Source organism: Eptesicus fuscus, chromosome 4, assembly GCF_027574615.1.
Source record: "Eptesicus fuscus isolate TK198812 chromosome 4, DD_ASM_mEF_20220401, whole genome shotgun sequence".
Lineage (NCBI taxonomy): Eukaryota > Metazoa > Chordata > Mammalia > Chiroptera > Vespertilionidae > Eptesicus > Eptesicus fuscus.
Window position 1 is genome coordinate 32,532,785 of NC_072476.1, and position 25,209 is coordinate 32,557,993.

General features: G+C 60.3%; 1 protein-coding gene across 2 annotated transcripts in view; it reads right to left on the bottom strand.

Moving 5' to 3' along the window:
• Positions 1–422: 422 nt before the first annotated feature.
• The window catches only part of COL26A1 (collagen type XXVI alpha 1 chain), a 156,945-nt gene continuing 132,158 nt past the window's right edge, over positions 423–25,209 (bottom strand). For both annotated transcript variants that reach the window (XM_008141719.3, XM_028145276.2), the window contains exons 4-13: positions 22,050–22,111; positions 14,222–14,375; positions 11,983–12,081; positions 11,273–11,425; positions 9,030–9,113; positions 7,198–7,250; positions 4,371–4,406; positions 2,888–2,935; positions 1,247–1,331; positions 423–583 (exon numbers count right to left, since the gene is read on the bottom strand). In XM_008141719.3, the coding sequence (XP_008139941.2) occupies positions 423–583; positions 1,247–1,331; positions 2,888–2,935; positions 4,371–4,406; positions 7,198–7,250; positions 9,030–9,113; positions 11,273–11,425; positions 11,983–12,081; positions 14,222–14,375; positions 22,050–22,111 (935 nt within the window). The remainder of the gene's footprint in view (positions 584–1,246; positions 1,332–2,887; positions 2,936–4,370; positions 4,407–7,197; positions 7,251–9,029; positions 9,114–11,272; positions 11,426–11,982; positions 12,082–14,221; positions 14,376–22,049; positions 22,112–25,209) is intronic.

Sequence of the window (25,209 nt, forward strand, 5' to 3'; positions counted from 1 at the left end):
GCAGGTTATTTATCCCCTCCAAGCCTCTTTCCCCAATAAAGTGGGGATAACAAGCCTACCTCCTAAGGGTTAAATGAGACAATGTAGGGAGAGCTCCTTGGACGGCCCAAACGTCGTAGGAACTCAGTAAATGCTAAGGATTATGATTATTCTCAAACCCAGACTCTGTCTCCTGCAGAGGGTGGGAGGTGGGGAGGGCCGGAACCAGAGCAGGGCTCTGCCAAGGGTGCTGGGCCCCTCAGGATCCTGTCCCTGGAGGTCCCAGCTGTCCCCAAGGCCCGCAAGCCCTGGGGGCCAATGTCCCTCCTGATTGTCCATGCCTGAGGCCCAGCCCCACTCGGGGTGCCTTCAGGATCCAGTGGCGGCACAGGCTTGAGGGCTGGGTCTCTGGCGGGGCCGGGCTCGTCCTGGAGAGTTGGGCCCTACTTCCCGCTGCTGGCCCGGCTTGTGCTCTTCTGCACAGGGCTGGGGCCAAGCAGGGCAGCGAGGGAGCCATCGGGTGGGGCGCCACCACGCTTCATTTTGAGGTTGGCTCTCAGGGCGGCATCCTGGCCGGAGCCCCCCTCCGGGGAGGCCAGGGGATCTGGAAGGAGAGCAGGAGGGTGGGCCTTGGGGGCACTCAAAGGCGCCTTCGCGTCACACTGCCCAGCGAGGATAGGGCTTTCTACCCACGCATTCACTCACTCACTCACTCATTCATTCATTCGTTCTTCAACAAATGCTGATCAGGGCTGGGCTCGACCCTGAAGAGGTGCCCGTCACCACCCTGCCACCAGGGCGGACATGGAAACCCCACCCCAAGAGGGAAGCAAGGCCCTGCAGAGCCCTGTGAGGAGAGATGAGGTCGGCCTCACAGACGTGAACTTGGAGCAGGTCCTGCAGTGGGAGTTGGTGTTGAGTAGGTAGAGGGAGCAGCTTGAGCAAAGGCTCAAGGAGGGGCCTGGGATGACGGATGGTGGCTCTGTGTCATGGGCACCAGGCTGTGCTGGGGAGGGACTTAGGACTTGATGAATCTATACGTCAGGCATGGGCAGCAGGGAGTCACCGAGGGTCCTTGAGCAGGAGGGACAGCAGGGTCAGGCTGGGGTTGGGGGGAAATTACCTGGCAGCTGAGGGAAGGGAACATGGAGGCAGGGAGACCAGAGACAGTGGCAGCTGTCATGAGGGCAGCAGGAGGGGGAGGCAGGAGCAGAGGGAGATGCCCAGCCGGGGGCCCACCCGTTCCTGCGTCCTGGTCCCCACTCACCATGGATCCCGATCATGTGCTCCAGGATGAGGACCCTCTCTGCCAGGATCTTCAAGGCCTCCCGCAGCTGCTGCACCCCCTCACCCTGCGGGAGGAAGCAGCCAGGGTCAGGGCCATTCTGCTTCAGGGTACATGTCCCAGGCCTTCCCATTCCTGCCTGTCACCATCAGTACAGCAGCCACCATCCACTCTGTGCCGGGAAGAGTGTTAGAATGCTTGTTCACAGACAAGAAACCGACGCACAGAGAGGGTAACCAGAGTCCCCTGGACACACAGCCTGGAAGTGGCCTACCGGCTTTCATGCCCAGGTGTGTTCCCTCACGTCTGGGCTCTTCCTGCTCCCAGCTGCCTGCCGGCTTCCCCTGTGTGCCCTTCTTTCCAGAACACGCCCTCAGAGCACCTAGAACAGGCCCACAGGTGGGGAGCTTGGCTGGTTTCTGCCCTGGCACTGCCCACCTGAGAGCCCACCCCCGAAAGCAAAGGGGAAGGAAAGCCACTGCTTCTGGGGTCCCGGCAGGAGGGCAGGATGACGGCGAGCCTGCATCTCTGAGACCTGGCCTACACGTGGGCCAAGGACCTCGTGTGCCGAGACGTGTGAATGAGCCGCTTTACTGATGTCAAGGCCACTTTGAAAAGAAAAGTGATGATGAAGAGACAAGTGCCCGCCTGGAGTCAGCAGCAAAACGGACACCTTTGCTGGGAGAGCGTGACAGCTGTCATGACATTCAGATGAATTTAGCTTAAAACACAACCAAAGGAAACCAAAGAGCATCTTATTGGGTTCCAGGAAAGTCTTCCCACGAGCGACCCAAAGTCCACCAGAAGCTGTATCTGGACCGTATCTGTGATGGGGGTGTCCCTGGTGAGGAGCAGGGGTCCAGGCCCCTCTGTCAGGGACCTAGCTAAGCCCCATGTCCCTGGGCCACAGGTTGTACTTTTATGAAATGGGGAGGGCGGTCATAGGTGCCCTCTTGTGGAGAGCGGCTACAGCGTTTGGACAGGTTCAAGCCTGGGACTAATGAGAGGGCACGATCCTCTCGTGGCAAAGCCACGTGCACGTCCCAGCACAATTATAGCCAAAGGCTATAGTTGTAAGCTTGACCTTATGGTCCGAACCTGTGGTCCCACGTGGCTAAGTGATACAGGCTGCGGGAGGTGCAGCAAGTAAACAAAGCTTGATCAGGTGCATGTAATTGAGTAGATTCGAAACCCGTGAGAACATTGTAAACATCTTGACCATGCCCTTACTTTGCCTCCTGGAATCTGGCTATAAAATAAAGACTTGGCTTGCAGGCTGTGGTGCTGTCTCTTGATCAGAGAGCGGCATCCCCACCTAGACCCAGCTTTATTCTCTTGTCTGTCTTCTCCATCCTTCACCGCCCCCCGTCAGGTTCACCCATGGCCGTGCTGGCGTGGCACACCCGCTCAGTCTGGCATCCCAAGTGACCTGTGAATCTGCTCACGCCCCAGCATGCACATCCTCCTCCCACTGCCTCCTGAGCCCACCACGGCTGCTCTGGTTCCAGCACCTTCCCCCTTTCCCAGTCCCACAAGGACCTCTGGAAGGTCCCACAGCCCAGGCCACCTCCCACAGCTGCCTGCCTCCAATGCCCACCTCGCCAGGGCCAACAGCACAGTTACCTCTGCGGCAGCTTTCTCCTCTTCTTCCCCCTTCCGGCCAGGCTCGCCCTAGGAAGAAAGCCATGCAGTCAACGGTGGTGCGGGTTGCGGGAGGGGGTCTGGGGCGAGCAGAGCAGCGGAGGGCCAAGGCCCTGGTCACCCTGCACAGCCTCACTTGGGAGGTGTCTGAACTTGGCTTTAGGGGCTTTAATTCTGCTTCTGGGGCCGGGGGGAGTCAGGTTTGGAACCTCATGAGCTCATGTCTTGGTTCTCCCGGGAATCAAGTCTCCTGCCTCTTAAGACTCTGTTTTCCTGTCTCTAAAATGGGGCCAGTCTCATAACAACACCTAGCTGGTACTTACTCCTTCTGTGTGACCTTGGGCAAGGTACTTGACCTCTCTGTGCCTCAGTATTCTCATCTATACAATGGGGTAATAATAGTATCTACCTCATAGGACTATTAAAAGGATTAGATGGATGACGAGCTTAGACTGGAGCCTAGCACACAGAGGTGCTGTGAAAGTGTTGTCATACATTACCAGACAGAAGCCTGGGAGGAGGCATGGCTTTGGAGGCTAACGCGCCTATGGTTGCCTTGCTGTGTGACCTTGGAAAAGTTACTTAACCTCTCTGAGCTGCCAGTTCTGGCAAATGGGGATAATAAAGCACAGTATTGCTGGGTTGCTGTGAAGCTTAACTACACTACGGATGAAGAGCGCCTCCAAGTGGCCAGCACGTAGTTGATGCTCATCAAAGATCCTTCCTTCCTCCCGGGCCCCATTGCCTCCCCTCCTCCCCTTTACCCCCGCTCCCCATAAGGCCTTGGGCACAAAGGAGGCTCTCCCTCTAGGGGCAAGAGTTGAAGCTTATAAATTCTTTTTTCCAAGAATGAACATTAGAAGCCAGCTTCCTAAGCCTCTTAAATTCTGGGATTCAGAGACCGAAAGGGGTGCTCTAGAGCAGTGGTCGGCAAACTCATTAGTCAACAGAGCCAAATATCAACAGTACAACGACTGAAATTTCCTTTGAGAGCCAGATTTTTTAAACTTATTCTAACGCCACTTCTTCAAAATAGACTCGCCCAGGTCGTGGTATTTTGTAGAAGAGCCACACTCAAGGGGCCAAAGAGTCGCATGTGGCTCGTGAGCCGCAGTTTGCCGACCACGGCTCTAGGTCTACAGCACATCAACTCAGGAGTCTGGGCTCCCTGAGGAGACCTCAGGACTCTCACCAACCCCTTTAACAGGCTAGTTCAGTCCTTGCTCACATTCCCAGTGAGCTGGCTCCCAGGGTCATCCCTTCTCAGTTTGGGCATCTGGGAATGCACTCAGGTTGCCCCTTTCTGTCCTCTGCCCTACCCTGGATAAGGTCATGTTTGGGGAGGCTGCGGGGCGGAGCGCAGGTAAGGCCACCTGGGAGAGTCTTCCCCCCACCACCCCGTACCCTGGGCCTGCACCAGAGCCCACCGCTCCAGGTGTGGCCTATCTAAACAGCCCACACTCACAGATGGCCCCGTCATGCCCCGCTCTCCAGCCAGGCCCTGCAGAAAATCAAATAAAGCAGATGAGTCCTCGCCTGCCTTCCCTGGCCAACCCTTCAGTCCTCCCGCCCCCTACACTGGGCTCTGGATCTGGAAAATAAGATGGGAGGACAACGAATGACATGGAGGAAATGGAAAGGCCACACCTGGGGGCCTCCCAGGTTCTGGAGCCATGCTTCTCTGGCTCCTAAATGAACCTCAGCAGAGCCCTCCGTCTTCTCATCTGCAGAATGGGCAAAGCACACACCCCCACCCCCTCTCACGTGGAGAAAGACCCTCAGAGACCCACCACCCACAGTGAAGCCACGGTCCGGCCCCTCGTGGTGCGCAGAGGAGGCTGTGGCCATTCCGACATTGTCGATATCCGGGCTAACCTTGGCCCTGCTGGGGCCTGGACGGGCCCTGGCAGTGAGTCCTGGGAGGGCTTGTCCACTGGGACCCTGGAGAGCCCTCTGGCATCCGGGCCCTGGCCATGGGCCCAGCCTTAGGGAAGGGCCACAGTAAGGAGGTAAGGGGTCAAGATGCCAGTGACATGAAGACCCCTTAGTGGTCGGCAAACTCATTAGTCAACAGAGCCAAATATCAACAGTACAACGATTGAAATTTCTTTTGAGAGCCACATTTTTAAAACTTAAACGTCTTCTAACGCCCCTTCTTCAAAATAGACTCGCCCAGGCCGTGGTAGTTTGTGGAAGAGCCACACTCAAGGGGCCAAAGAGCCGCATGTGGCTCGAGAGCCGCAGTTTGCCGAACACGGCCTTAGGCGGATGCCCGGCCACACCCTCTCAAGGGGAGTTGGACAAGCAGCTCAGACTCGGTCCCCTTGAACCTCCTCAGAATCTTGCAGACCTGGGTCCCCACAAGGACATGGTCTGCAGAGCCACCGGAGGCAGCCCTGTTCGCAAGGGCCTGGAAAACCGTGAAAACAGACCACCTGGCAGGATAAGGCTACCCCAAAACACCCACTGCATTCCTGGCAAGGGCTGGAGGCAGCTGGAGAGCCGGAAAGGAGCCCGGCCTAGCCGGGACCCAGCTCTGCCACCTGCTGTGCGACTCCAGCAAGTGACAGAGCCGCTCTGAGCCTCCACTTCCCCACTGCCGCTGGGATTAAATGATGGGGTCCCTGAAAGCAGCTGGCATGAGCAGACGGGGGGAGAGTTGGGAGCACTGTCATCCCTGACCGCGCCTGTGGCCGTGGGCTGGGGCAGCCGGAGGGGCACCACTGCGCAGGGCTCCGAGGCGCGGGGAGCTCAGCCAGACTTCTCTCCCCGGCCGCCTCCTGTGCTTCCCTGGACCTCTGTCCCTCACCAGTCTTCTCCGTCACTGTCATTCTCTCACCTGCTCCCAACCCCTCTCCAGGGCCTGTGGCTGGGGCCTGAGGGACCAGGAGGGAACCCACCCCCACCTCTCCTCCAGACGAACTTCTGGCCTCACTCTGGGGACCTAAACTCTCAGTTTACCTGGGCCACCCCTCCTGATGCAGGAGCAGATCAGGCCTGGGGGCCTCCCAGCCCCTCTGCAGCCCTCGTCCCACCCCAGGCCCTGCTGGCCGGCCTGGTCTGTCCCACATCTACGCTTGCTCTGCCCTATGCTGTACGTGGCATGTTTCAGGGTCTGTGCACCAGCCAGCCCTTCTCCTCCACGCTGAGTCCGCCTGGTGTGAAAACACACTGTGGGGACAACAGGGAGCAGATCAGAGCCTGGGACACTGGTTCTTTGACGTCTAGGACGTAAGCTTTAGGGGCCTGGACTGTGGCCCCGGGGCCTGGCTGTGTCATCAGATGGGGGAATATTTGTCATTTAATTAAAGGGATGAATGAACATGTGGGACTCCCCAGATCCCAGAGCCCACAGGGCCAAGGCCAGGATCCACATCCCTCGCAATGTGGGAGCCACCTCTCAGCACCTCCTCTCAGGACTACCCCCCCACCACCACCACCCCAGCCAGAGCTCCAGAACAGCAGAGCACAGCGCGGGAGGGGTCTGCACAAAGCGCTGCACAGTACGACATCCAACACCCGGCAGGCATCCTGGGCCCTTCCTCCTCCTCCTCCGAGTGATTTCCTCCTAGCCCAGTGGTCGGCAAACTCATTAGTCAACAGAGCCAAATATCAACAGTACAACGATTGAAATTTCTTTTGAGAGCCAAATTTTTTAAACTTAAACTTCTTCTAATGCCACTTCTCCAAAATAGACTCGCCCAGGCCGTAGTATTTTGTGGAAGAGCCACACTCAAGGGGCCAAAGAGCCGCATGTGGCTCGCGAGCCGCAGTTTGCCGACCACGGGCCTAGACCCTTGGGCTCCTGTAATACCAGGCGCTTCCACCTGGCACTTCAGTTCTTTTGCTCCTGTAACAACCTCCTCCCTGGCTTAGCAGCTGAGGAAGCCGGAGCCCAGGGAGGCTGCCTTTTAGCCCAAGATCACACATCTGAAAGGCAGAAAAAGCTGGGGTGGAGCACCCAGTCAGGCTTTGGGGTGCCCCCTCCCACATAAGTGATCCTTGGGAGCAGGATGACAGGCTGGGTGGACATTCTGTGCTGCTGGCCTCGCTGGGTCTCAGTCAGCTCATCAATAAAATGGGAATTTTGCTAACACTCTCTGGCATAGAAGAAATGAGCGGCAAAGACCACTGCTGCTAATAAAACCAGAACCTCATGCCTAGGTGGGCCCAGGTGGGGACTGGCCAGGTGGACTGCTTCCTTCCTGAGCAACTCCTGCAGCAAAACGCCTGGCTCCTCCCTTCCTAGGAAGCCCCGACCCCTCACACGCCAGAAATAGGCGCGGCCTTACCTGGGATCCAGGTGCACCTGGGGGTCCTGGGGGGCCATGTGGTCCTGGGGGACCTGTTGGCCGGGTTACAGACAAGTTACCTGGGGCCAGAGAGGCCTTTGCCCCATCAGCTCTAGAGAGGGACATTCCCACCCTCCCAACCCAGCCCCTGCCCTGGGCCTGCCTCATGGGCAGCAAACAAAGATTTGGTGACTGAATGGCAGGGGAACGGGGAACACACACTCCCCTGGCCTCTCCTGCCCACACTCAGAGCAGAGAGCCCACCTCCACCCACTCTCTCCATGCAGCCTACACCCCAACCCGCTTCTCCCAGGGCCTCACCCACGGGGCCACTCTGCAACCCGCCCCTGGCAAATCTCTCCCGCGTCAGCCCCTCCTTGGGACTTGGGGCCCGACCCCCCAAAGTCACTCTTCTTGCCTGGGTTACTACAACTGCTTCTTGATCATCCCCCCTCCATGGGGACAACCAGAAAGCAACTGTTCAGTGAGCTCCCTCCCAGCCCAGCCCCTCACATTCCCCAGATGCCCTCCCAGGAAGGTCTCTGCTCCCGTGCCTTTGCCAATGCCGCTCCTTCTCTGGAGCTTCTCCTCCCTCCACATCCCTGCAGCTCTTTCCTACTGGTCTTCCCTACTCTCTGGCCGAGCATCTCCTCCTCCAGGAGGCCTCCCGGCACCCACCCCACCTCTCTTCCAGACGAACTTCTGGCGTGCACCAGCCACCACCCTGCCTGCTGTCAGTCTCCATGTCTGACTGCCTCTGGGGCAGAGAAAGCCCAGAGGGTCAGGCTGGGCCACGCGCGCCCAGCACAGGAAGCGGCGCTCGTGATGAACGTCCAGCACGCTTGGACGAGGAGGCCTCTGACCCTGCCCGCACAGGCCTGTGCCTCCCGGGCTGCAGGGAGCCCCGACGGGCTGTTCCACTGTGCCCCCATGCTTGAGGAGGGCCTGCGGGACAGCGCACCCGGGGGGCCCACATCTGGACTCAGAAAACAAAGCCCTTCTCTGCAGTCAGAGCACATCCGCGGAGGCCCCAGGTGCTCTCAGGCTCAATCCCTCACCTGGTCTGAGCGTTTACTCAAACGCCGCCTGCCCGGCCGGGCCCTCCCCAGCCCTGCTTTCCCTCGCCACTCAGGTCTGTGGACTCACTCACAAGGTCTGCTTCTCCCACGTGTGAGTACCACCAGGACCGGAGCCTCTGTTTACAAACCTTTGTTTTACGACAGGGACCTGGAGCACTGCCCGGCAGGCAGGATTTGCTCAGTGAATATTTGTTCAACAGGGAAGAGAGTAAATGAATGACAGGGAGTGAGAGTTCTGGGCCTGGGGACATCCACACAGCTGGGCGGGCCGATCTTTGGTGGCCCTGGCCCCAAACGCCCCGTCCAGTGAGGGTCCATGGAGGGTGGGGGTCAAGCCAGATCCAGGCTCAGCCCATTGAGCCCAGGGCCATCTCCCCCCCGCAGGGCCACTGGTTTCTGCCTAAAGGCCCGGGACCTTGTGCCTCTCATAGTCCCGGTCCCACCTGAGCTGCCCTGTGCTGACCCCATGCTCCCTCTGGGCCTGGGCCTCTGTGCATCCAGTGCCTCCCATCCACCACCCAGGTCCACATGAGGGCAGCTCTGAACTGCTTCATGTGGGCATCAGGAACTTGGGGTTCCTTTGTCCAGTCCCACAAGTGAGCTGCCAAACAGTAGGTTGGGGCAGACCCAGTCTCCAGCACCCTGCCACGGCCACGGGCCCCCTAATGGCTCCTTCCAGTCCCCTTGGCCCAGGCCAAGCCCAGGATGGGGTACCCAGTCCAGGCCATCGGTGCTGCTGCCCTCTGCACTTACCTGGAGGGCCGGGGGGACCCCGGGGTCCTGGGACACCGGCCAGCACCGTGTCCACGGCGGCAGAAGCCAGCTGTGAGTCTCCATCTGCGGGAAGAGCAGATGGCCTGTGACCTGGCAGGGTGGAGTCGGCAGAGCGGGGAGGCTGGACCTGAGGTCCCCCAGAGCTGGGATGGACACTCCGGACCCCACTGGGGCCTCAAAGCAGCCCAGGCAAACAGATGCAATTGCTCCCACTGCTCAGAAGAGCACACGGAGGCCGGTTCAAAGGGCAGCGAAAGCCCAGTGAGCTTCTTAGGAAGACAAACTCTTTCCTGAACAATCCAGACCCTTCAACTCTGGCCAGCCCCACTCACCTCCCCAGGGCCCCAGGCTGGCACTGTCCTCCAGGCTCCATCCCTGTGCCTGCCTGGCGCGCCCAGCTGGCTCCCTCACTCAGGGCCTCCCCTGAGAAGGCCTCCCTGCTGAAGCCGGTTTGGCTCAGTGGATAGAGCGTCGGCCTGCGGACTCAAGGGTCCTAGGTTCGATTCCAGTCATGGGCATGTACCTTGGTTGCGGGCACATCCCCAGTAGGGGGTGTGCAGGAGGCAGCTGATCAATGTTTCTCTCTCCATGTTTCTTTTTTTTTTTTTTCCAGTTTTTTATTATTTATTTATTTATTTATTTATTTATTTATTTATTTATTTATTTTTCTCTCTCTCCATGTTTCTAACTCTCTATCCCTCTCTCTTCCTCTCTGTAAAAAAATCAATAAAATAAAATATATTAAAAAATAAAAATAAAAAAATAAAAAAAAGAAGGCCTCCCTGCTCACCCCTCTGAGCTGCCTCCAGCAGGGCCCTGGGGCAAGGTGGGGCCTGTCTGACGGCCTGTCTCCCAAGGCCTGGGCTCCTAGGGTGAGCCCCATGCAACTGCCCTGGGCATCCCCAGAGCAAAGACAGAGCAGCCAGGCCCAGGAAATGCCCCTCCCTCCATACATGGAAGCCTGGCCTGTCCTTCCAGAGGCCTCACGGCAAGTGGGCGCCCGTGGGTGCTCAGTCCCCACCAGCTGTCCCCCGGGAGCATCCTCACCTTTCCCAATGCTCACACCCCAAAGGCCGCCCTCCCTCGGGGACCCCAGGGCTGGGGAAGGAGGGTGCTGTCCACGGAGGGCTCTGGGCACTGGCGGTGGTAGGCGGGCAGCGTCAGGTCTGACACAGGGCGTCATGCCCAGGCCAGGGCAGCCTGCAGCCCTTGATGGCTCCTCATGGCCCAGGGGTGTGGGGCTGCTGAGCCCTGAGACCCCCAAGTGCATCACAAACCCTATGCATTCTCTCCCAGCCCAGGGGCATCTCTGAGCCACATGCGGGTGAGAAAGCCGAGCGCTCAGTGAGTTAACATTCGCTCCAGACGCCCCGTGAGAGAGCCGGCCCCTTCCAGACCCTGCCCTGCTGGCCAGGCCCCTCACCCACTGAGGACAGCCCAGGACCCCAATTCACGTGGTTCAGGCTAAGGCTGGGGGCTGTTTTACAAGCCCAGAGCAATGCCATCAAGAAATAGTATCACCCCCACTTTACAGATGGAAAAACTGAGACTCAGAGAGGGACCGGGTGTTAACACTCAGGTGAGGGCTGTGCTGCCTGAGGGCACAGAAGCACCAGCAGGACGGGGGGGTGGGGGGGTGCCTAGCAGCTGGCAAAAGGTCCCCCTCCACCAGGGTGCCTGGATGTACCCGCCCATCCCCTCTCCTCAACACTGTAAGCCAGTCCTGTCCCTTTGCTTCTTACAGAACCCTTCCCGGGCTCCCCACGGCCTCCGCTCCCTCAGCCGGGCCGGCGCTCAGCTGGCTTCCCCACGGCAGGCAGTGCTTCTGGGGGCGCAGGGGCCCCGCCGTGCACTAGCCTGTGGCCCTGAGGGAGGAGTGTTTTTCTCACGGCTGTTTCCCAGTGACGACACAACACTTGTCAGATGACCTGCAGTGAGGGGACTTGGGACGAGGAGCTGGGACAGCAGATGGGCTCAGCGGCGCGGCCATCCCGGCAGAGAAACTGAGGCCATGCCCAAGAGCGGAGTGATCTTTGCAGAGTCGGGACCCCAGCTGAGCACCAAGGCAGGGACAGGTCATGCCGGGCCCAAAGTGGGGTTAAGGGGTCAGTATTGGTCTCCCGGGGCCCCCACCTGTCCAAGCCCTCTCCCAAGCCAGTGCCCCCCTCACGGACAGGGCCCTCTGGGGTGGCCCGGCCCCCTCCCCTCAGGCCAGCACTCACTGTCCTTGTCCGTAGGTGGCTGCAGGGAGTAGAGGACGCCTTGGGGGCCATTTGGAGGGAGGCCCGGGCTGCCTGCTGGGCCGGGGGGGCCTGGGGGTCCAGGGCGCCCCATCTCTCCAGGCAGCCCACGGGGCCCTGGTGGCCCCAAGAGGCCTGTAATGGGGAGAAGAGGAGTCAGGTGAGGGCTGGGCCTGGCAGGAAACAGGCCCCAATGGGGACAGGGTCAGCAGGGGTCAGCGGTGGCCTCTAGACCCCAGTCTCCCTAGAGGGCTGTCTTGGAATGTAAGTGAGATGGCTTCCCCTTCCCTGCCCCGTGCACAGGGCGCCCTGGGGCAGCTGGTGGCAGCGAGGGAGGCAGGGACGGCTCTGGCCTGGTGCCCTCTGCCCCCTCCAGGGACCTAGCTCTGGGCAGGAGCACGCAGGGTGGCGACCAGCCTGGTGAGGGGTCACTCCCCGCAGGACCCAGGGGAGTTTATTAAATGACTGAGGACAACCCCCAGCCCCGGCAGCCCCACCCCCACGCTGGCACCCACAGCCCCCCGAGCCTCTCTTCTTCCTTCCTGCAGCCCAGGGTGAGACCAGGCCCTAAAGCGCGGGGGATGGGCAGCAATTAGGGTGCTGGTGGGTGTACGAGATGACTCTCCTGCTTAGATAGGGAGAAGCCCAGGCCCCGTTCCCCAGGAGACAAATGACCGAGCCAGTGTCCTTACCAGGAGGCCCTGCCGGGCCTGTCTCTCCTGCCTGGCCCCGGTCGCCTTTGGAGCCTGGGGGGCCTGCAGGCCCCGGTGGTCCCGTCTGCCCCGGGGGCCCTGGGGAGAGAATGAGATGAGGCCTGGGAACACTGGGCTGAGCGGGCGGCTCCAGGCCGACCACCTGTGCTGTGGGAACAGCCCTGCACCCGGAGCCCGTCCACCTGAGGCTCCCCGAATGGATGGGCAAAGGGGCCGTCAGCCCGCGTCGGGCAGTACAGTGGACACACCATTTCTGCACCGAATGACCTCTATGATCTCAAGAGCTGCTCTTGTTTCCATCTGACAGGTGGGGACTGAGGGTCCAGGTGTGGCCCCTCGCTCAAGATCCCAGAGCCAGGCTGTGGATGAGTCAGGTTCCCTCTCTCCACGTCCTTCTGGCTCCCTGCTCAGAGTTGGGAAACGGGCTTGTGGCAAAGAGGCCTCCTCGGAGACTCCAGGAAGCACCACAGGACATGCCTGCCCACCTCCGGGGTCTCAGGCCCCACGGGTGAGTGAGGAGATAGAGGTTAGAGGCCCACTGTGTGGCCTGGGGACAGCCCTTCTCCCTCCGGAATGCCTGCAGAGGGCGCTCAGAACGCCTGCTGGACTGATGGAGGGGCCTGCGCTGGATCTTAAGGCCCTTCCATCTCGGACTCCACGTGACTGTGGTCCCTCAAGCATGCTGCTTTGGGGAGACTCCACCTGCTCTCTGGGAATCCAGGTGTCACCATTTGTAGGGTTTGTTCGCCACCTGGTGGCCATTTCCTGGAACTGCACTTTCCCTGGGAAGGAGCAAGGTCTGGCCAGGAAAACCCAGAGTGGCTCCCAGCCTTCCCCTCCCCGCCCAGGGAGTTAAGGCCTGGGTCCTCCCCGGAAGGGAAGCCTCCTTTTTCAGTCACAGAAGAAGGATTTAAAGAACATGGGTGTGGCCCAGCCCTCTGGGGTGAGGCCTTGGGGACAGTGGTCAGAGAAGTGGGCCAGGGGACCCAGAGTGAGAGGCTCCCCCTCACCCACAGCCTGAGCGCACCCCTCCTCCCACAGCCTCAGCGCCTGGGAAGAGTCCAGAATATCTGCTCCTCCCCCAGCCCCAGGACTGGCTACTGGATGCCAACTCTCCCCACTCCGAGGGTCACCCTCCCTCCTCCTGCTCCTGCAGGACGGGCACACACATGAAGCAGGGCAGAGGAGGCAAGGGAGGGGCTCGGGCAGGTGCTCAGAGCTGAGTCTGGGAGGTGCTAAGAAGCTGGGGCTCAACTGGCAGAGAGGAGAGGGAAGGAGAGCATCACCTTCAAGGGGCTCCAGTGGGGACAAGAATCATGGAGACAGAACCCTCGGGTTGCTGGGTAACCCCAGGGGTCACTTCTCTGAGCCTCAATTTTCTCTGTGACCCCAAGCTTTATGAGCTTTATGAGCTTACCAGAAAGGGCATCTGTCCAGCCTAGTGTGATGTACAAATATTTAATAACTGGCACAGCATGGACACTGACCAGTCAGGGGGTGGGGGGCATCAGCCTTAAACCCCCGAGCTCAGCCATACTGAACACCCACTCAGGTGAAGGCCCAGCATAGTGCCTGGCCCAAGGCAGGTGTTCAACACTTCGGGCTACTATTACTACAATTGTTATTACTACTCGCAGGCTCAGAGGACAGAATCCTGACCAATGGATGGGAGCTACAGAAAGAAATTTTTATCCCTGACTTTAAAATGTGGAGGGAAGGGAGAAAATAACAGGGCAGCAGATGCCCTCCAACTCTAGTCAGAGCTTGTCGGGGAGTCCCCAGAAGCTGGCGGGAGGCAGTGAGCTCCCCGTCCTGGGGGGTATGCAGACAGGGGCTGCTATAAATTGCGCCAACCAAGGAGTAGGCTGGGCTGAGGGCCTAAATGAAGATGCTAAGGGAGCATCAGGGCAGCTGATGAGGACAGCAGCTGGATTGCATACAATAGGGAATGGTGGGGACTGGGGCAAACTGCGGAGCTGAGACAAGATCTGCAGCCAGTCGTCTCCATGATGGACTGCCAGTCCCAACGGCCAAAGTCTCCGTTTCTCTAAAAGAAGCCAGAAATCCTCATTTTTATGTGAAATCCCTCAGTGTTTAAATGGCAGCTCAAGTTTTTAAAATGCCATGTGGGCATGTTTGACCTCAGGCCAGTGTGGGACCTACTTGTGGACTCCCCGGGAGGCCATGCCCCGAGCTCTCCCCTGTGGGCCGCACTCACCAGCTGGGCCTGTGGGCCTTCTTCGGGGCCCTGGGTGGGCGAGAGGGATAGCGTCAGGGAGGAAGTCCTCATTCCAGGGCGGTGGGGTGCTCTGGGGGACCGGCAGGTCATTGTCTGGGCTTGAGGGACGCTCTGCTGCTTCCAGCAGGAGAACCTGGGCCAGAGAAGGGCAGAGGGTCAGGCCTGGGCTGGGCCAGGGACACACGTGGACAGGGAGAGGCCCCGTGAGACTGCAGCTGCCCCTGCTGGGTTGGGGTCACCCTCCTCAGTGGGACCCCCACTCCCCTGGCCGGCATGCTCTCCCACCCCTGCCCTCCTCTCCTTCCCGTTTCAGGAGAGCCCTCCTGGACCCTCAGGCTCAAGCAGGTCCCCACGGGACACCTTCAGAGCCTGGTACATTTGTTCTAGAGGGGCCGCCGCTGGGATTGGAGATCTGAGTCATGACCATGGCCACCTCCACCTCCCTGTCTCCTCACCAGGGGGCATTGGGTGTGCCTGTCCCCCACACTGCCTGGCTCAGGGCACAAATAACATGGTCAGGGAATGTTTGTGGATGGATGGATGGATGGATGGATGGACGAATGCATAGATGAAAGGTGGGAAGGAGGGAGGGAAATAAGGAGAGATGAGAGAGAGAGAGAGGAGAGAGAGAGAGAGAGAGAGAGAGAGAGAGAGAGAGAGAGAGAGAGAGAGAGAGACAGAGAGAGAAGAAATGGGCAGGAGCTCCAGGAAAACAAAAGGAGGCTGTGACCACTCAGGGCAGCCTGGAGAGCAGCCTGTCCTCTCCCCTAGAGGGCGCCAGGGGTCAAAGACTGCAAGACCCAGGGCCTGGGCAAGGACACGGCTCCCTAATTCTCTCCAACTGGGAGCCAGGCCGCAGTGGCTCCAGCAAAGTCCGGTGGCCTCTGAAGAGGCCAGCAGGGGGCACTGTGTGCCCAGGATCAGTGCAGGGCCGGATGGCCGGTGCAGAGAACCTGGGCAGGCCCTAGGCGGGAGTGGGAGGGGAGGGCACTGGGGCCCCTCAGCTGTATTAATGGAGCCTGGCCTCCTGCCCCCACCCCGTGGTGTGTCCCTGCCCTTGGTGCCCCATCTGACCGATGTGGGGAAGAGTCTGGTGTCTCAGGTTCAGTCCAGCTCTTGGAAGCCAGACCCCTGAATCCTGCTAGAGTACTAGCTGCCCCCCCCCCATTTCCCCGTGATTAAGGGGGTCTGAGGATGGGGCAGAGGGTGGTGAGGGGGCCTGTCTGGGGGGCCTGCTGTGATGATCACTGCCGCCCAAAGGCATCCACACCCCAGGCCTGAACCCCCACTCTGTCCCATCCTGAACCCTCTCCAACAGCAGAGTCCTGGGGCCTCCCTGGGACTTACCTCCTGGTTCAGGGAGGGTCAGGGCCTGTGCATTTGGCCTTTCCCTGGCCCCACCCCAGTGCCCCTCGGCCTGCAGTCAGCCGTCTCCCCTGGCCTGTGGCCCAGGCTCCACAGCAGCTTCTTGCCTTCCTACCTCCATCTGCCCCCTTCCCCTCCTGGAGCCCCCCACTCGCTTCCACACAGCAGTGGGAAGAAGACCTCATGCCAAACGAACCCTACCCAGTCCCCCTCCAAACCTCCACTGTCCCTGCACAGGTGCCCGTTTCACGCTGCCCTGCCCCTCCTGGGTCTCACCTGTGGCTCTGTTCCGGATACCCTGAATGACCCCCGGGGCCCCTCCTGACCTGACTCCCCTCCTGCAGCCCCTGGCTCCTGCAGGGCCCTCTGCCAGCCCTGCCCTGCCCTCCTGAGGAAGATCCTGAGACCCAGGGAGCTGCCCCCTCCTCCCTACAGTCGTCTCACCCTCTGGGCAGAAGGGGCCTCCATTCCATCCCTGTGCCAATGGCCAGCCGGAGCGGGAGACAGAACCACTTGGAGCAGGCGCCCTCCTGCTGTTGGCCCCCAGAGCCCGGCCCCGGTTAAGTCTGTCTAATGGGGGAGGCTCAGGTCCTGCGGCCATACAGGCTGGCTTGAATCCTGGCTTTCCCATGTGGCCGCTGTGTGACCTTGTGCAAGCATCATGACCTCTGTGAGCCTCAGTTTTCCCATCAGCAAAATGGGGATGACTACAAGCTACCTTCACAGAACTTAGGCCTGGGCTGGGCTGAGGTTTCCCAGGTATGAGGCAAAGACCCTTCTGAGCACACCACCCCCACCAACCAACCCCCCCCCCCCCTGCCCCCCAGTTCTGCAGTGTTTCTGGGCCTGGGTGACACAGTCTCCGAGGATCCTTGGGAACCAAGTGTCTCAGGTTCCATCTGTACTGGGCGGCTGGGCCCCTCCCTGTGAGGCTCCGGTGACTGCTTTGAGCCCCTCCCCTACCTGATCCTCCCATGAGCCCATGAGTCAGGAAGGGTCAGTGGCCACATCACAGGCAAGGAGGTAAGAGAGGCTCAGAGACCACAAGCGTCTTGCCCAGGGTCACTCAGCGAGCAGACAGCAGGGCAGGGCCCCCCGTGGTGCCCGTCCGCCTCTCCACAGCCTTGGCCTCAGTGGAGCCTCGCAAAGGCAAGGAAAAGGGGACCAGCTGGCTCGGGCCACACAGCAGCTTCGGAGAGGAACCCAGTCTCCTGACCCCTCTAACCCCAGGGCGGGGAGGGGGTTACGATTTCTGCCTCAACGGCTGAGTTTTCCCTGGGAAGCTGGCTGGACAATCACAGTCAGGGACCCCGGGGCAGTCGAGGGGCTGGGGAGCGGGGAGAGCTGGCTGCCGGTGGCAGGAGGCAGCGGACCCTGGACAGTGGGCGTGAGGATGGGGGCGAGGAGAACTGGCAGGACCTGGGTCTTGGGGGCAGGCGTGGATGAAGGTGGGAGTGGCTCTCCCATTACTGGTCTGGCTCTGGGGACAGTGGAATGGCCACCAGGCAAACAAGGGCATGGGAGAGGGGAGGCCTGGGTGAAGGTGACCAGTGTGGGTGGGTCCAGGGGCAGTGTCTGTCTCAGGACCTATGGGCCTATTTAACAGGGAGCAGGCAGGAGCAGTAGGGGCCGGGGCAGTCTGGCGGGATTAAAGGAGGGGTGCCTGACCTTGGCTCCCGGGGGCACACCCTGGTGTTCTCCTTTAATGGCCAGGCTCTGGGCTCCCCAGAGGGACCTGCCACATGCAGCCTTGTCCCCACACCAGAGGCCTGGCTCCCTCCCTCCTGGGGCCCCTCCCACACAGACACAGGCCCACAGAGCCCGCACCCGGCAGAGGAGCGCTGACACGGCCTGGCCCGAGCCTAAGCCCTCCCGGCCCGGCCGTGGCCAACCTTCTGGAGAAGCTGATCCCACCCTGCCGGGGGCATGAGCTCACCAAGGCAGGCGGCAGTGGGCGTGGGACTCGGCCCATGAAAACCAGACCACGGCCTTCCAGGGCAGTGGCCCTAATGACGTCATTGTGGTCTGGCCGCTTGGCACCAGACGCCAGCCGAACTCCGAGGCTTCTAGGACCCCCACGCAGGGAAGTCCCCTCGGGCTCCCTCCCACTCCTTGTGTCCATGAAGTCAGAGTGTACACGGAGGGGGAGGAGGGGGAAGAAGGCCGAAAGCTTTTTCCTGCTGGCCTTCTGGCTTCTGTCCCCCCACAGCCATCCAGCTGTCCCAGGAAAAGAGGATGGTAGGACTCCCAGACCAGCTGCCAGGACTGGGTCCTCGGGCAGCTCCAGCGCCTACAGGTAGTGAAGATGGAGCTGACCCTGATGGGTGTCTGGACCCCACTGCCCCTTCTTCCCTCGCTCCAGAACCCCCTGTTGGGCCCCAGAGGAAGAATCATGATTGGCCAGGTACTCATTTTTCCAGCTTCCTGGCAACTAGGAGGTGGGCATATAGCCCAGTGCTGGCCACTGAGACATAATGAGTTTGTTGGGGGTTACTACTTCCTGCTTTTGAACTCGGTGTTAGAATGTGATGCCTTGAGCTGCAGTAGCCACGTTGTCACCATGAGGCATGGACCGTGAGGACAAAAGATAATTCACTAAAGAGGTGAAGGGGGAGGCTGTGAAGGGTGGCGAGCCGGCACGGCCATGGCATACTCAGCCCCAGCGCGCCGTACGTGCCACGCCAGCTCAGCCAGGTTCAGTGGCCCTGAGAGGGGGCGGTGAAGGATTGAGAAAAGACAGACAAGAGAATGAAAGCTGGGTCTGGGTGGGACTCTGCTTCTCTGATGGAGAGACAGCGCCACGGACTACGAGCCGTGTCTTTATTTTATAGCCGATGCCACGAGGCAAAGGAAGGGCGTGGTCAAGATGTTGACAACATTCTCGTGGGTTTCGATCCTACTCAACTACATGCACCTGATCGAGCTTCGTTTACTTGCAGCCTCTATCACTTAGGCACGTGGGGCCACGTGTGCGGACCATAGGGTCAAGCTCACAACTACAGCTGTTGGCCATAATTGTGCTGGGAGGGCTCTGCCCTCCAAGCTGGGACTTGCACGCGGCCAAGAAAGGACTGTGCCCTCTCGTTAGTCTGAGGCTTGAACCTGTCCAACTCTGTAGCTGCTCTCCACAGTGAAGAGCCTGGGTTCCTGAGCCACTGAAACCATCTCAGGACCTTTTGTTAAACAACACACGTCCTCAAGGAACAGCTGCCGTGAGTTACTTGTACCTGAATGCATCTCTCCTGACACAGCCACACAGGCTTCTCCGAGGGAGCAGAGCCTCAGCCTTCAGGCCTTTGGGTTGCGGCTCTCTGTCAGCTGCTTGATCTGACTCCCATCTGGGGTCTGGCTGCCTGGCTCTGCCGTCGGTCGTTGGCCACCAGACCCCAGCCTCTGGCCTGGCTGGCCCAGCTCCATGTCCTCTGACCCCTGCAGGCTCCTCTGACCTTGGTGCATTCCCCGGGGGTGCTGGGCTGTCCTGACAACTTGCCTAAATTGTGACCCTCTCCTTCTCCAGGCCACTACCTCTCAAGGCCGCTGACCCAGGTCAACAAAACTCCTAGTGGCCCTTCCCCTGTAGGCCAGTGGTCGGCAAACGCATTAGTCAACAGAGCCACATATCAACAGTACAACGATTGAAATTTCTTTTGAGAGCCAAATTTTTTAAACTTAAACTTCTTCTAACGCCACTTCTTCAAAATAGACTCGCCCAGGCCGTGGTATTTTTGTGGAAGAGCCACACTCAAGGGGCCAAAGAGCCGCATGTGGCTCGCGCGCCGCAGTTTGCCGACCATGGCTCTAGGAGATGCTTGAGCCTGGAGCAGGCGGGCGGGCAGCTAGAAGGTGAGCTGGGACAGGAGTCTCCCAGCCCCCACCTGGGACTTCAGAAGGAGGGGGGCTGCTGAGCTGGGCTCCCCGTAAGGAAATAGGTGCAGCCACCTCTTTGCACATCCCAGACGCAAGCTACCTCCCCTCACTACCCGCCACCCAAGAACCACCTGAGCTCCCCACTAGATACCTGCCTCAGAATGTCCCACTGAGGAGCAGGGAAGTGACTCCTTCAACTTCTATTTCATGGGACAGCAGGATGAGGCCCGGAGTGAAGAAGGGATGTGCCAGGCAGGGCTATTGCTAGGACAGGAACCCTAGCCCTGGTTCCTCCAGCACATCCTGCTGTGTCCCCCCCACCCCACCCCCAAAGTCTGCTGCGGGGTCACGATGCTCAGGCCAGAGAGCAAGCCTGGCCACCAGCCCGCCGCCTGAGGCTTTGCTGCTGGGGCGGAGATGGAGGGAGGTGTCGGGACTGGGCGGACGTGGGAAGGAATTGCTCATGGCAGGAGGGCATGGGTGAGGGCCAGGTGGGTGGGGACAGCTGGCACGGTGCCAGTCCTCCCCCGGAGCTGTGACTTTTAACACCCCGAGGTGCTGGGCGGGGGCCAGGCAGGCTGCGGACGATGCTCTGCCAAACCACGCGGAGGCTTCAGGTGCCTGGAAAATGTCCGTCAGGCAGCTGGCCCAGGGACCCTGCCTTTCCTAAAACCTTGGGTGCCAGAAGGACACCCCATTATCTTCCCCAGCACTGTGACCCCTCCGGGGATTCCCCATCCCCGTGTAGCTTGGCCCACGTGGCTGCATCCTCTCTGTGAAGCCTCCATCCCCAGCGCCCAAAAGCCACTGACCCCCAGGAGGGCACCGGTCCCCACCCAGGCCTGGGACCGGGAGCCTGGCAGCCGGAGGAGCCTCCCTCCCACAGAAGGGGTGGGGGACAAAGAGGCCTTCAGCCCGGGGGCTTTCGTGTCCTGTGCTCTGCACGAATGTCTCCCGTGCACCCGTGTCTTCACCTGTACGGTGGGAACAGAGGCGTGGGGTCGATGATAACACGGACCCTCACACCTGTCTGGCATCCAACCATTTCCAAAGCCGGGTCCCACCACCTAATCGCCCGAGGCCCCGCAGCCCCGGGAAGCTGGGGCTTGAATCCATTCTGCAGACGAGGAGGCGGGAGCTTGCTGAAGTCACCTCGCTGATGGGTGGTCCCACGTATGTCTGACCCAAGTGACAGTCACCTGCAGCCCCCACCAGACTAGGCAGGTGCCCTCACAGTCAAGCTTTCCAGGCAGGGGCAGGGCCAAAGGCAATGTGGGGTTGGCAAGGGCTGTGTGTATGTGTATGTGTGTCTGTCTGTGTGCCTGTATGTGGTATCTGTATGTTGTGTCTGTGTATGTGTCCGTGTGTTCATGTGTACCTTTATGTGTCTGTGTATGTGTCCATGTGTATGTGTCTCTGCGTGAGGGCCAGGTGGGCGGGAACAGCTGGCACTGCTCGCAGGGCTCTTGCCCACCTCAGTGCTCTGGCCTCGCTCTGGCCTCCCTGGTAGCTGGCCATCACCACACACCTCCTACGTAAGGCCTCTCTCCGGCCGAACCACCGCCCCAGCTGGGGCTCTGCCTCAGGCTCAGGTAAAGCCAGCCTCCCAGTGCCGGCTCTGCCCTGGGGCCAGGCGATCCCTCCCCCTGCAGTTCTGCTGCCCCAAGGGGTCTGTCCTCCCCTAGGCCCAGCCCCTCTAGTCAGTCACCGGCGCCTGCCCGCAGACCTCTGGGGTACTACAGAGAACGGCCTCGCGGGGCATAGCCCGTGGCCTCCACTGCTTTGCCTTCTCCCTGCCTGTACCTGCCAAGGGCTTTCTCTGGCCATGAGTGAGCTGGGGGGCAGGCCAGAGTGACAGGGAACACCACCCCACAGACGCCTCGCCCAGGGAGGGACGGGAGCATCCTGGCCCCTAGAGGCCTGCTCTACAGCAAGCGCTGCACCGCCTCCCAGGGGCCCTCCCGGGTACCTGCCCGCCACACACCTGCACCGGCACATTCTTCCCTCCCCGGGCTGACTTCCTCTCTCCTCCAGTGCCACCTGGGCCCATTCTCAAATAAACACTTGTCCTCCATCAAGTCCTTCTGCCTCTGAGGCGACCTTCTCCTTCCCCTGATGTAGACGGGCCGAGGGCTGGCTAATGCTGGGAAGCTCTTCCTCCATCAGCTAGCTCCTCTGTGCCCAGCCTCATGCCAGACAGCAGGAGGAGGGGCCAGAGTTAGGGGTAGCAGCCCTTGGGGCGGGGTTGGCAGGACAACCACTCCTTCCTTTGAGGGGTCCACTTCTGGGCATCCAGTCCCTCAGCCCCCGAGGCCTGTACCCAGACCAGCCTGCCGCCTGGGACCTTCAGATTTCTTGCCCTTTCCACTCCCTTCCCCCCACCTCAGGAGGTGGCCCAGCCTACAGAAGGCCACCCACAGCTGCCTAGGCCCTGGTAGCGCCCAATCCCTGGGACCAGGCTGCTCAGGCCTGCTGGGCTCCCTGAGGCTGGGGTCCCCCAGCCACACTCTGCAGGTGCCTGATGCATCCTCCCCACAGCCAGCTCTCCAGGACCAGGCTCCCCAGTCTGTCTGACCTTGGCCTCCAGCGTGATCAGTCGCTCACTCATGTCGCTGAGCCGGGTACAGTTCATGCATTCTGCAAGAGAAGAGGAGCCCAGGTGAAGGTGGGGTGTAGGTGCTGGGAAGAGAGCAACCCAGCCTCCAGGACAGCCTCTGGATAAGGAAGCAGGCAACTCTCTGATTGTATGCCCGGAAAACTCCCACCCATCCCTCAGGGCATCATCCTGAGCCTCCCCTCCTCCGTGCAGCCTTCCTGACCTCGGAGCCTCCTTTCTGGGCGCCCACAGCACACAGTGCTCTCCGTTTCCTCAGCGAGTGTCTGAGCCAGCGCTGAGCCAGCCTGTGAGCTTCCTGAGGGCCGGGGTCTTTGTTTACTTTGTTTGCTCATGAATCTCAGCACCTGGCACCAAGCAGGGGCTCAAAAATATCTGAGAGCTGATGAACGGGCAGCAAATGACATGTGCTCCCTGACTTAGAACTGCCGTGTCAAAGGCACAACTGGTAAGGTCTATGCTAGAGCTGTCAAAACAGAACATGCAAGAGAGCATCCTGGGGTCGCCAAAGCCAGTCTGGGGTGGGGGTTGGGGGTCGGGGAGGGCATCCTGCAGTCAGTGGCATAAAAAGTGAGGCCCGAGGGATATACAGTGATTGGCCAGGTGAGGAAGAGGGAGAGGCCAGGTCCAGGAGGGGAAGAACAGGCGCTGAGGCCTGGAGGGGAACAGAATAGGGGTCTGCCAGCAGCCTGGCCGGAGCACAGCACCCCTCGGGGCCACCAATGCTGGAGCAGGGGCCTTACCACAGAGGTTCTGGCAGGAAGAACTCCCGAGGCCAATGGGCAGCCACTGGAGGAGGTGAAAATCAAGGTCAGTTTGCATGTCTACAAGTCCACTCTGGCAGCGAAGGGTACAGTGGGAGGATGGGAGGGCCTGGAGCCGGAAGGCCAATTAGGAGACCAGTGATGGTTAACCCTCAGGCACCGGCTCCCTGGGCTGAAATTACCTTCCTATGTCTGTCTGCCCAGAAAACCAGAGCTCTTTAACGAGGAAATAGATGGCCCAAAGCTGTTCCAAAGAGCTTTTATTGCTCCGAGTGTCAGGGGACACCTGAATTCTTCACTCAGTTCAAAGCCTGACCCGACAGGAACCCGTTCTGGTTAAACAGACACAGACGCACCAGCGGCGCTGGGTGACTCAACAGGCCCCGTGGGTGCGTGGAGGCCCCCTGGCTGCAGTGAGGCCTGCACGTGCACCCGCAGGGTCCACGGGTCCCACACCGGCCTGTCCTTGGAAAGGCCCCGTCACTGTCACTGAATGCAGGTCACCGTGCGAACGTCCCTGTTCTCAAGTGGTGATTGCTCTGTGAGGGGAGGGGGCGGTGATGGCCAGGGGAACCTTGGGCCATGGGAATAGGTGGTCCAGGCTGTGTCCTGGCCAGGAGTGCCCGGCCTCGGGGCCTGGGGGGCTGACACCCACTGCTTTCTGCTCACCAGCGCCGCCCGGGTTCAGAAGGCCTACTGCGTGGGCGGCAGAGGCCCGCGCACCCTCATCGCCCTCCCTGCTCCCCTGGGCTGGGCCCAGCCAGTGGTTTATAGGCTTGTTTTAGGAACAGAACTTTTCCCCCCAATAAACCTTGTCAGTAACCTCAATACATAAAACAGATTAAAGACTGAGGTATAAACACGGAAACTTTAAAACAACTAGGAGAATGGGTCGGGCAGGACTTCACAAAGACCAGCGAGAGAGGGGGTGGTTTGGGGTTGAATGGGGGAGGGTGGGGGAGGGGGAGGTTGTGCACATCGATTCCCTCTAGTTTCTCCGGGGAAGGGACGGTAAAGAAAGGGAAAGGAACAGGGGAGGGCAGTATTCCCTGGGCACGGGGACCCACCTGAGGAGAAAGGCCCACAGGCACTGACATCGGGGAGCCCCCCTATGAAAGAGCTGGGTCCCAAAGCGCCCGCCCCCGTCAATAAGGCCAAACCACAAGGAAGGAGCCTGCGGATCTTTAGTGCCTCCTTCTTAAACACAGACAGCCCAGCATGTCAGATCCTGGGCCTTTGAAAGGAGCCTTTAATGGGAAAAATGGAGATCAAAACAAACAGGGTCCCATGTATCCATCCACCCACCCTACTCCCCATCCATCCGCCCTCCACACACAACCATCCCCTCGTCCACCTGGAGGCACGGGGGGGGGGGGGGGGGGGGAGGGGGGGCGGTGCCCAGGAGCCCCTTGCTGACTGTGCTAAGACTGGCAGGGTGAGCGGCAGGGCAGTAGGGAGGAGGGGCCTGCCCTCACAGCCAAGGCCCAGGAGCTGTCCTGAGCAGCCATATCTCGTGGGGAACAGGCTGACTCCCGAGGGCAGGATGCGTGAGCCCCAGCTCCCCTCCCCTCCGCACGGGGAGGGCACCCCCACGCTGGGGCAGCAGGAAGAGCAGGAGGAGGATGGACACGGGTAAGTTGTAAATTAGAGCCCCAGCCCCACCCATGGAACATTCTACAGCGGTTCTGGACCTTGAACAAAGTGTTTCCAGGATCTGAGGCAACAAATAGGACTCCCTGCAGGGGGGAAGGTCAGCAGAGGGAGGGGAGCCGCGGGCTCTCGCAGGAACCTATTTCTGGAAAGTGTGCTGGGCTCGGGCCCAGTTTGCTCTGGCACCGGGCGCCCTGTTTGGCAAGTGAGGAGCTGCTTGGCTGTTGGTGGGCACAGGGGGTCCAGTTCTCCCGCCGCAGAGAGGCCCCGGAGACCCAGCCAACGGGCCGGGGCGAGTCCGTCAGCGCGGCCTCCCCGTGCCACCTGCCCTGGCAGGCGCTCTGAGACCGGGCGGGGTTTATGGTTCCCCTGGCATTCTGTCATCGACAGGCAATTAAATTATGTTTATTTAGCTTTCTCCAGTTATTCATGGAGAGGTGGAAACGGCGCTGATGGGATGACTGGCTCTGTGACTGGTTGAGGCCCTGCCTGCCCAGCTCTGGGCCTCGGTTTCCCCTCTTAACGTGAAGACTTTAACTTGCTGAGATTCTGTGATTCCCATGTTCCCACCCCCTGCAGGCCCACGAGCGCCCGGCCACCACACAGGTCCCTCGTGTCTAGGACACAGGTAGCGGGAAATCTTTGCCAATATGTGTATATTGGAAGTGTGGATGTGCCAGACAAACGGGTGTGTGTGTGTGTGTGTG